Genomic DNA, 11,288 nt, shown 5'->3' with positions numbered 1-11,288 from the left:
GTGTATCTGTGTAGTAGGTTTAGCGTTGGTACTGTATGTATATAGTAAAATGGCTCTTTTGTGTCTCTATATAGCGAGCTTTGTTCTGTTACTGTATCTATGTGGTAAGCTTAGTTCTGTTGTATATTTAGTAAGCTTGGTTATAGTACTTTATGCAATTATCTTGGGTTTTCGGTACTTTATCTATGTAACAAGCTTGGCTCTGTAACTGTAAGCTCAGTTATGGTTCTGTATCTATGTAGTAAGCTTTGTTCTGGTACTGTATCTTTGTGGTAAGCTTGGTTCTTGTATTGTGTCTATATAGTAAGCTTAGTTCTGTTGTATATTTAGTTAGCTTGGTTGTAGTACTTTATGTTATTATCTTGGTTCCGGTGCTTTATCTATGTAACAAGCTTGGCTCTGTAACTGTAGTGTCTCTATATAGTAAGCTCAGTTATGGTTCTGTATCTATGTAGAAAGCTTTCTTCTGTTGTGTGTGTATATAGTAAGCTTTGTTCTGGAGCTGTATTTATGTGATAAACTTGCTTCTGTATCAATGCACTAAGCTTGGTTCTGGTACTACATCTATGTAATAATGGCATCCCTTCCTCCTCACTGCTAGGTTGGGTTGTCTGCAGTTGCGCCCCCTAGTGATCAGCAATAGATGACATATTCTAGATATCAGTGAGATCTGTCAGGTGATGATGTGGTGATTATGGGGCAGGTCAGGGGATCAAGCCTCATAGAGAAACTAGATTGTAAGCTCCATGGGCGACAGGACTATGAGTGCGGGAATAGCAATGGTGACCTAAGAACCTATGGAGGTTATTATATGGATGATACGGAATACACATCATTGATATCCGTTTCCTATGGCCGATCACTAGAGCCTTTGATTTTTCGGCGGGATCCCTTTAACAAACATGAAGATGACTTCACCTGCTCCGTGTATGTGAGACCCACATCACAGTCCAGGGTCACCGGCCAGTAACGCCACGAGGGGCCTGATCTCACAATAGGATACAATGTGTCACATGAGTAATGACATTGTAACGAGCGAGCACTTAGCACCTCGGTGTAAATGAGGGGGCAATTTCCTTTACCCAGTCCTGACCTCATTTACATGGGATAATGGGATCACACGGTGATCAGGATCCCTTTATGGACACATCCTAAATATCTGCATAGTCCTATATACCACTGAGCTATCACAAAAAGTCAATACAAATGTTTCCCAGATTAGACATTTTTTGACACGTTAAACAGCGCCCCCCTTGTCCGTGGGTTGTTGGAGGTATTGCAATTCATCTAATATTAAGTGAGAGAAGAGTCACTGTTTTCAGCACGTACCTACCGAAACATCTGGCCTTGGCCGTAATGATTCATGCCCATTTATATAAGCTGATATCAGGCCCATAACAATGGTATAACCAGTGTCGGAAGGGCCCACCAAAGGATCAGAGGATCCCCCGATGGGGCCCAGGCTATAACCCTAATGAAAACCCACTTCAAAAGATATGTAATTAGTTGTTACTTAAAATTTAGATCCCCTTAGCAGAAAAATGATGTGGACATTCACTGTTATGGAAAATTAAAATGCTACCGGCCCTTTAATCAGTCCTGTGACTTTGTCCCTGTGGAGGAGACACAGGACAGAAGATGGCCGCTGGTCACATGTCCACATCACATGTCCTGCATCTGCCTGGGCAGGTCATGTGATCACCACTATGTTTGGCTGTAGTCGGTTGGTTGGTAAATGAGGGATCATGGGAGTTGTAGTTGTAGGCAATATTGGAGATAACTCCGCCTACTTTAGAAAGCAAACTATTTAAGCGCCACTTTATGATTAAGGACATTGAGTTTTGTTGTATTCATTTATGGGTTTTTGTATCAGACATTCATATTCCCGGAACACCCCTTTAAATAGTTTATATTTTTAATGACATATTTGAATATAAGTTAAACTTATTTTTGGAATACCCCTTTAATAGAAAGGGGCCCAAGTCACCCCGGACTGAAAATGGGTATAACCCTTGATGCAGCCCTATCTAAATCTATGATTAACATGTAAATAATATAATAACATTATAATATATGTAAATTAATATGTAAACTAGGTCAAAATATACCGGAAGCTCCTTTAGGACATGGATCTGAACACATTGAATGACACGACCCTGGTATATGCATTTATTGTACGTAGCATCACAGATCAGCCATAGGGATTGGGGAGTAGGTCTCGCTTTATGGCTCTGCTGCAATTGTGCTGTTGATATGTATGGACATCACTTGAGGTTGGGGGAGGTCAGTGACACATGAAATCCCATTGCTGAAATAGAAAAGACAAAACAAAGTGTAAGCTGCGCGCGGCCGTGGTCATCTGGGTCCAGCGGAGGTGGTGGGGGGTGGGGATTTTGGACCCACTCTAATCCCGAAGAATGGGGGTCATCATAGAAGTTTATAATTGAGGCTCCCGACAATGAACCTTGTGGGACATCAGACCACGAGAGATGGAAATTTGTAAGACCCCTTTAAATGTGACCCCGCCCCCTGCACCCCCTTACATTACCGTCCACCATAAGTCGCTGTAATTACTCACATCCGTCCTGAGCTCCACTTTCCCGGGCATTAGGTAGTGTTCCTCCTGGACAATGGAGCTGGGGAAGTAGCCCAACCTGGCCGTGTACTCCCCGTATTCATCTCCTTGTACCTATAAACAGACGGCAGGAGGTCATACGTGACTCCATTACTGAGCGTTACACATCCGCGCGGCTACTTACACTTCCCAGCCAGAACAGGCGCCCCCGCCCCTTTAACTTGGAGTAGATGTACAGAGTCTGTCCGCGTCTGATAGGGATGAAGCGACAGTCAGAGGGGGTGTAATCGGACAGCGCCACGGCCATAGAAATGGGATCTGCCAAGAGGAAGGAGAATAAAACCTCATAATACTGAGTATTGTCACATCTAAGCACATAAATGTTTCATACGTGTTTCCAGGCCCTTCATATTGCAATAACAATGTGACAGATGCTTGTTCACCTCTAACCACACTCTAGGGTGCACAGAATGCTATATGTATTAATTGCCCCTCACTGGAGCAGTATTCATGTATTCTGTATACAGATAGCTCCCCCTAGTGGTGGCTACTTGCAGCATTTTAGTTACATTTGGCTGTTGTGCTTACTGGTGCCTCTGTTTTAGTCACAGATCACATATAACATCCCTGGACGACACATAATTCATGGAAAACCTCCTTTTAAAGAAAATATACGTAACTTTCTATGTTATTTCCCTGCCTGGAATCAACAGGGTAGTGCATTCTAGAGAACTGGTGCAGCTGGAGATGGAGTCTGAACTGATACAATGTAGAAACCAAACGAAGGATGATTTTTATTTAAAAAAAAATTATAATAATCCAGTCCTTTGGCTTTGTTTTGCAATTTGTTTGTGAACCAGGCTGCTCAGGATGAACGCAGTCACAGATGAGCGCGGTCACTTGTCGCAGCAAAGTGTTAAATATTTGACATTGTTCTGAGCACAAACTGAGAGCCGTGAGATCTCTGGGAGTCGGAGGACGATCCGCTCGTGTTTGTTCTTATATATTAGTTTCCGGAGGAGAATGGGTGTTCACCAAGTGGAGATCTACAAAGTTTACTGTATATAATAATAATAATTCATTTATTTATATAGCGCACACAGATAACGCAGCGCTGCACAAAGCTTTCCAAATCAGTCCCTGTCCTCCATGGAGCTCACAATCTAATCACCTACCAGTATGTTTTGGAGTGTGGGAGGAAACCGGAGGACCCAGAGGAAACCCACGCAAACACAGAGAGAACATACAAACTCTTTGCAGATGTTGTCCTGGATGGGATTAGAACGCAGGACCCCAGCGCTGCAAGGCAGAAGTGCTGACCATTGAGCCACCGTGCTGCCCCTGCCACCAGCTTGATATTGGGTTTTCCAGTAGCGTCGGTGTCGTAGTAGATAAGACTAAAAGATGAGCGAAACGCGTTGGCGATTACTGGAAACTAAATCTAAAGAGGACCAAGATTTGGCCGCCATGAAATGTTCACTTTTTGTCGATGTCATAAAAGCATAGTATTATAACCCCCATCGGACTGGGACTACTTACGACTACATTCCTCGTCCGCGCAGAGCTTCCTGTCCGCAAGTTTGGGCATCTTCCGGTTTCCTTGGACCGACCCAAGTATCAGGCATAAGAGAAGTCCCAGCAGTGAGCGATACATGGCTGCGATGCTCTGCAGACTCCCGGCACTGACCGCCCGGAGCAGAGCGACGATCAGCCAGGACTCTGCTTCACGTCTCCTCCCCACCGCTTTTTTTTTTCCCATTCCATCTAATTGGGGAAGAGGAGGAGGAGGAGGACGGCAAACAACAAACTCCTTTCTGCTAACTTCTTCAAGACTTTCACTTTATAGGGTCTCTGTCTCCAGATGTTTACCCCCCTCAGGTCGGGGGTGAAATGTCCTTTCTATAATTTCCTCTTTTATGTGAAATCTCACTCGTTTACTTGTTTATTAAAAAAAAAAAATCTCACGTGAAAATGAGTCATATTTGCCTGAGACGAGTCAAATTTAGAGGTTGTAGAGGGAGCGTTACTTGAGATGCCCCTATTTCCAGTTCTACACCAAAAAACATGGTACTGGTGTCATATTAAAGATAAGAATCTCAACTTACATCAGGCTTGTTGGTCGGTGATTTACAGAACCAAAGATAAAGGCAGTTATAAAAAAAAAATGCAGGAATTGGATCTTTATCTGCAGCTCACAGTCTGATGTGATTTGAAAGATGAGATAGTTATCTTTAATATGTCACCAGTACCATGTACCTAGGTCCTATAAATTAGACTCATCTCTGTTAAAAAAAATGACTCTTCTCTGCTTTTTTTTTGGGGGGGGGGCAGTAAAACTTTATACACAATGATTGTGGGATTGCAGCACATTCACTGCGCCCCCTTCTATCAGCTATTGCGCATGCGCTGGTGTATTTGCATGGCTCAGTCATTTCTCTGCCGCTGACTTTGCGCTATTTGGCAGATCGTCTTCATGGAGAAGCGGCTGTATTCTGATGACTGAGCCTCCTCAAGACGCTGCAGAGTTAGTGCTAGCCATGGATTCTCCTCTTTTATAGACACGGAGCGGGACACTGTTCCTGCAGAAACCGTGTGGCTGCCGCAGTACAAAACGTGAAAGGCGCCGGGAGACACAAAAGATAAAGCCGGTCCTAGTCCTGCACGTTTATGCGTCCGGAGCCGACGACTCAATTGTCACTGACACGTGCGCAGAACTCGCTGCATACGTTAAAGGGCATCTACCACCAGGATGAAGGACTACATTCAAATAAGCCTGAGGAGCTCCATAGGTGTTAATGGAGCCCCTGAGGCTTATTTGCATACAGTCCTTCATCCTGGTGGTAGATGCAGACTGTTACACGGTCTCACCCTCAGCAGGAGGCGCTCACACGGTCTCTTGCTCTTCACCGACTCTCGTATGAGTGCAAATACGACTCGTGGATAGTCCACTGTGCACAGAGGTTCTTCAGTGGGTTGATCCAATCTGTGAACAATGCTGTATGTACTACAAAAAAAAACAAAAACTAAAAAACGCACCTGTATTTCTCATATTTTAGGTAAGACTGTAAAACCGTACAGCTACTGGCCACAGGGCTCCATTACCTGGACATTAGACCTTTGTACTTAAAGGGGTTCTCCAGAGGTTGAGAAACGTGGCTGCTCTCTTCCAAAACAGCGCCACACCTGAGCATGGTGCCTGCTGGTATTACAGCTCAGCTGCATGGAGCTTAGTCACAATACCCTGCATGCATGGTCAGAGGAGCTGTTTTTTTGGATCTCTGGACACCCCCCTCTGAAGAATTATAGCAAAGCATTGCCTGGAGTATGTGTCAGGTGTCTCCCCGGACTAACACAGACCATATTTTCCAGCCTTCACCTTTGGCTCCGTTGCTTGTGATCATTACCGGCTCTGGTCGCCTTATTTATACCAATGGATTGAAGTATAAAACGTTTAGGTTATTAAAAGTTTCCCTCGAGTCAAGCAATGAATGGAGAAGGAAAGGCAACAGAAAACTACATCCCAAGCGCGGCCATGAATATAGTCACATGATCCGTCTCCTCCTGTATACTGGGACCTGGAGCTCCGTACACAAAGTGACCGCTGTATCTCCCCATCAATGAGCGGCTTGTGTGCAGCTGGAACATGTTGGATCTTGTGGGTCACAGCTCACATGAGCAGGGATACGGGGCGGAAGGGCAATTTTAATGTGACATGAAGTATTATAACTTATGAATAGTCTGAGTAAGAGGGGCAAGAGGTTCCACATCCAAATACAATCAGGATGTAATGATTTGGCTGCATATATAGACCAGACTTACACATTCCCAGGACAGTCAGTTGTGGCGAGCGATTAGTTTTTCCTTATTGTTGGCATCACAAATGGAGAAACCGGCTGCTTTCTTCCCCAAGTCGTCTGTCTGTGCCGGTATTACACCTCCGCTGCATAGAGATGAAACCGGCTTAGGTGTAATAACCCAAAACCATGGGCAGACGTCACACTTTTTGGAAAAAAAGCAGCCATTTTTTTCTTCAACCTCCAGACAACCCCTTTAACCTGTGGTCATCTGCATAGGGTTCTCTTAGTTAACCCTTTGTAGCTTTTATTTAGCTGGCAGGTTTTCCCAAATGAGAATTGGTGCAACTGTCCAATAGTGAGAGGTTACAGCCGGATTTACCGGAGACATCTGTAAAAGGCTCCAATACAAAAGATGTGACTGAGTAAACAGACTCCCAGGTCAGGGGCAGCCACTAGATGGTTTGCAAGTAAAGACTCAAATTATCAAAGAGAAGCACAAAAATACAGAAAACTCATAGAAAAAAAATTTTATTGACAAGCTCCAGGTACAATGTCTGGGAGTCAGACTCTGGGTGCAATGCTATCATCCCATTCATAAAAAAAGAAACCATGCCATACTCACCAACACAACGGATGAGAGATCAGCACTAAGTAATTGCTACAATTAAATAAAAGCGTCCAATCGTTATCAACGACTGGAAAAAAAAAACAAGTCCGTGATTTTCCTGGGGTCAGTCTGAAGCTTGAGAGGAGAGAACCTTTACTTCTTCGCAAACGAGATCTTCATGGCGTTGCTCTGGGTGATCTTGAATCCTTGTAGAGACTCTCGGGCGGCTGCGGCCTGGACTTCATTGTCAAACTCCACAAAGGCGATATCGTGACGGCCGGGGACCAGACGCACTTCTTTGAACCCGGGGAACCTGGAGGAGAAGATTTGATTGTTAATATCTGAGGGAACCCTTTCCTGCCGGCATCAAGGAAGAAGAAGTCATGACGCAAAGTACAGACCACCAAGGACCAGAAAAGGGGCAACACAAGGGCTTCTCCAGAGACAAAGTCTCACAATGACTTGTCACAAGGTACAGAAACGCAGGGAGGAGATAGATACTCACTGGTTGAACAGCATGGACAGCATCAGCTCATTCGTTTCTTCAGGGAGGTTGGTCAGGAACAGAATGTGGTTCGGAGGATTTTCAGATATCTGAGGAACAAAATAGTGGAAGTGTTATAGTCTGCGATCCTACATGCAATATACGGACACACCCCGACCTCTATAGGGCAGCTTCATTGTGCTGCAAAGGACTTCCCGGTATTTTTAGACATATATAGGCCAAATACACGCAGCCAAGTGCTCCTCACGTGCAGCTGCAAAACGGCAAAATATAGGACACTTCCCGTAATGAGAAATGGTGCTCAACGACCGAATGCCATACAAGGGCCATGATCACAGCCCCTATAACGCTCACGTGCATGAGGCCTCAGTGGTGACATACACTACAATTCAAAAGGCCGTGTGATAAAAGATACTATTAACCCCCCCCCCCCCCCCCATCCAAAGTAATATGGAGAACAGTCTCCTGTATTTCACTTCTCTGGGACGTTAAGGCCCCTAACACAGTAGCGAGCACAATGCATCCATCTCACGTGCTGGCTGGAACGTCTGGCACAAACGTTAACAACTGAAACTGAACCGACTACGGACATCACATGCGAGTTGGGTGCAGGAGGCCACAGACACATTCTCTAGGCTTTAGCGGGTTTTTTGAGCCTCAAAGTCCTTCCTGTATGACATGTCAGCAATATCCCAAGCCATTTAGTGGTGGGGATAAAGCTGTAACACCAGGCTGTGCGGTTAATTCCACTACTGCACAATCGGCACACTACCAGTACGGAATGAATTACAACCAATGTAACATTGTAGAAAGTTTACTCACCGGTTGCATAGGTGCCATTTGTCCTGGCATCATCTGCCCATGAGGCATGCCACCAGGAGGCATCTGTCCAGGAGCCATTCCAGGGGGTGGCATCATTCCAGGATGATGCATATAAGGCGACTGTCCGGCCATGTGCATCATACGAGGAGCCTGGCCCATGCCAGGGATGTTCTGCATTCCCTAATAATAAAAACAACATTTTTTGAGACAATCCAGGAGAGATCAGCGGCTGCAGCCAGAGAGATCAGTAAGAGAAGACTCACCGGCATCTGTCCTGGTAAGCCTGGCACCATAGGAGCGCCGGGCATAATCTTCTTGGCAGCTGCAGCTTCTTGCCCCTTGACTTTCCTCTTCTCCTGTCTCTTTCGGTCTCTCTCCACAAAGGTGCCTTTCATTTTCGCTATGATGTCGGAGTCGGTCTTTGAATATTGTATTCTCTAAATGAAAAGAGAAATCAAAGGTTTGGAGAAGGAAAGAACAATCTAGAGGAGATCCTTGTCTAGTCTCCACTACCAGACACGACCATGATATAGCCGTGGTGCTATAACATAATAAACAGCGATACCAACCATTGGCTTATCGTAAAAGGGGAATCCTTGCATCGACCTCAGGGCATTTGTTGCGCTGCCAACTTCCTTAAAGATGACAAACGCCTGCCCTCTCATCTTCAGACTGCGAGACACCAAGATGTCAAGGATCTGCCCAAACTGGGAGAAGATGGCGTACAGAGACTTCTTCAGCTCTAGAGGAAACATTAAGCAGTTACATCAAGTAATGAGCATCAACAAGTCTCACAATCGCCCTGCCCCATCTGACTGCACGTGCCCACCGAGCCCATCTCTGGCATCAGCAGTCACGTCTCCACTGGCATGCAACGGTCTCTGATGATAACTAAATGTTGTCACTGGAGCCGGGGGGGGGGTTCAGCATCTAGACCCCCAAACCGGTCACAGGAATGACGCTCTAGTTCTCATTGAGTATCAGGACCAGGATGCATCTCACCACACCATTCAATACAATGGGAGTGTTAGAATCAGCAGAGCACAGCGCCGGGGTATCACCGGGACCCCCAATCACATCGGCAGGAATCCCAGTCATCCCCCATCCAGTTCTTTTTGGAAAACTCCTTTGTTTTGAAGTTATAGAAACTTTTTTTTTAAGCTGCACAAAGGAGATATCCAAAAAAAACTCGATGGGGGAACACTGGGATCCCGGTGATACCCCTGTGCTGTGCTCTGCTGTTTCTAACACTCCCATTGTTTGTTTTTCTTTGAACTTGAAGCTTTTTAAAATTGCTCAAAGTATAATAACAGCGCAGAGAAATCAGTTACAGATCCCCGGCCTATGCTTAAAGGGGTTGTCCCAGAGTCATAGAATGTCAGCAATGTGGCAGGTACTAACCTCGGGGCTACCCCCCGGGGTCCCGCACTGCCGTCTCTCCGTGCCTCCCGTTCACCCATCACCACATCCGAGCACTGGGACAGGCGGGGCACAGCGTGCAGAGACCACAGCGCGGGACACTGGGAGGGACCAAGAAGGTAAGTACATGTATAATTTTTTTTTATCTCCCCCCCCCCCCATTTATAACTCTCAGACAACCCCTTTAATTCAATGCTACCTGCACACTAACAGACGGCTCCACACTGACTATAATGTGCACGGCTTCGTTACAGTGTGTCAGCGCATGAATAACCAATGCACAAGGATCGGGCGGGTCTATAGAGCGGAGCTGCACTCACCGTCCTTCTTGATCTTCTCGTTGAGGTTGTTGATGTAGATTGTGTTGTTGGGTCGGATCTCCTGGCCGGCCATTGTACCAGAGGCTGAAATAGAAAGGGAAGTGTAAGGAGAGGACACAACATCCGGGCTCCTCCTGCAGAGCTGCACTCACTATCCTGCTGTATGGAGCCTCTTGTACCTCACACCCTGGGGGCTCCTCCTGCAGAGCTGCACTCACTGTCCTGCTGTATGGAGCCTAATGTACCTCACACCCTGGGGGGCTCCTCCTGCAGAGCTGCACTCACTGTCCTGCTGTATGGAGCCTCTTGTACCTCACACCCTGGGGGGCTCCTCCTGCAGAGCTGCACTCACTGTCCTGCTGTATGGAGCCTCTTGTACCTCACACCCTGGGGGGCTCCTCCTACAGAGCTGCACTCACTGTCCTGCTGTATGGAGCCTCTTGTACCTCACACACTGGGGGGCTCCTCCTGCAGAGCTGCACTCACTGTCCTGCTGTATGGAGCCTCTTGTACCTCACACACTGGGGGGCTCCTCCTGCAGAGCTGCACTCACTGTCCTGCTGTATGGAGCCTCTTGTACCTCACACACTGGGGGGCTCCTCCTGCAGAGCTGCACTCACTGTCCTGCTATATGGAGCCTCTTGTACCTCACACCCTGGGGGGCTCCTCCTGCAGAGCTGCACTCACTGTCCTGCTGTATGGAGCCTCTTGTACCGCACACACTGGGGGGCGCCGCCATGTTGTGGGATCTACGAGGAGCTGAGGCTCCGGAGCTCAGTCAGGCCTCCACCCCATCCACTGCCATAGAGTCTGTAAAGAGCGGCGTCACTCTGAGGACGCGTTCACACCGTGCGTTTTAGTATGCAATCCGAAGGCCTCAACCATGATCACGAGCTGCGGCTAAACGTCTGCTACCACAACATGAAATGTTGGAAGCCTCAAAACGCACCGTATGAACGCGGCCTGAAAGACCCCGGCCGGTATTACACGGTCACCCCAGGGTAACGGCGTCGGCCTCGTCCCGCTCCCCCTTACCTGTAGAGTTCACACCGGATGAGACTGCAACACGCGCTTCTCCTCACACAAAGTGACTAGGCCGCAGCACAGGCCTCACTACTACAACCGCCGGCTAAGCCACGCCCTTCTGTAGCCACCATGCGGATTCTCATTGGCTAGAACACAACGCCCCGCCCCTAAGCGTTGCCGTGCGGCACGTGACAGAGCTCCGCCAATGAAACTGCTC

At 47.0% G+C, this 11,288-nt stretch overlaps 2 protein-coding genes across 2 annotated transcripts; both read right to left on the bottom strand.

Moving 5' to 3' along the window:
- Positions 1-2,155: 2,155 nt before the first annotated feature.
- Positions 2,156-4,306, bottom strand: LOC140076949 (melanoma-derived growth regulatory protein-like). Its single transcript, XM_072123756.1, has 4 exons — positions 4,115-4,306; positions 2,760-2,893; positions 2,579-2,689; positions 2,156-2,308 (listed from the first exon to the last, which is right to left on the bottom strand). The coding sequence occupies exons 1-4, from the start codon at positions 4,227-4,229 to the stop codon at positions 2,285-2,287; spliced, it is 384 nt and encodes a 127-aa protein (XP_071979857.1). The 5' UTR covers positions 4,230-4,306; the 3' UTR covers positions 2,156-2,284.
- Positions 4,307-6,896: 2,590 nt separating this feature from the next.
- LOC140076801 (U1 small nuclear ribonucleoprotein A) lies at positions 6,897-11,203 on the bottom strand. Its single transcript, XM_072123515.1, has 7 exons — positions 11,081-11,203; positions 10,046-10,129; positions 8,876-9,048; positions 8,570-8,743; positions 8,307-8,486; positions 7,485-7,573; positions 6,897-7,292 (listed from the first exon to the last, which is right to left on the bottom strand). Exons 2-7 carry the CDS (start codon positions 10,116-10,118, stop codon positions 7,133-7,135), a joined length of 849 nt encoding a protein of 282 aa, XP_071979616.1. The 5' UTR covers positions 10,119-10,129; positions 11,081-11,203; the 3' UTR covers positions 6,897-7,132.
- Positions 11,204-11,288: the final 85 nt, after the last annotated feature.

Source organism: Engystomops pustulosus, chromosome 9 (assembly GCF_040894005.1).
Source record: "Engystomops pustulosus chromosome 9, aEngPut4.maternal, whole genome shotgun sequence".
Classification (NCBI taxonomy): domain Eukaryota; kingdom Metazoa; phylum Chordata; class Amphibia; order Anura; family Leptodactylidae; genus Engystomops; species Engystomops pustulosus.
This window is presented reverse-complemented; position numbering and strand designations above follow the sequence as displayed.

What these genes read in the sequence shown, in the direction of transcription:
- LOC140076949 (XM_072123756.1), bottom strand. Translation starts at nt 4,229, where the DNA reads ATGTATCGCTCACTGCTGGGACTTCTCTTATGCCTGATACTTGGGTCG. An exon ending in GCCTGTTCTGGCTGGGAAGT is followed by an intron (nt 2,690 to 2,759) that starts GTAAGTAGCCGC and finishes GTCTGTTTATAG; the next exon opens with GTACAAGGAGATGAATACGG. An exon ending in AAGTGGAGCTCAGGACGGAT is followed by an intron (nt 2,309 to 2,578) that starts GTGAGTAATTAC and finishes TTTCTATTTCAG; the next exon opens with CAATGGGATTTCATGTGTCA.
- LOC140076801 (XM_072123515.1), bottom strand. Translation starts at nt 10,118, where the DNA reads ATGGCCGGCCAGGAGATCCGACCCAACAACACAATCTACATCAACAAC. An exon ending in CGAGAAGATCAAGAAGGACG is followed by an intron (nt 9,049 to 10,045) that starts GTGAGTGCAGCT and finishes TGTTTCCTCTAG; the next exon opens with AGCTGAAGAAGTCTCTGTAC. An exon ending in CCTTTTACGATAAGCCAATG is followed by an intron (nt 8,744 to 8,875) that starts GTTGGTATCGCT and finishes CTTTTCATTTAG; the next exon opens with AGAATACAATATTCAAAGAC.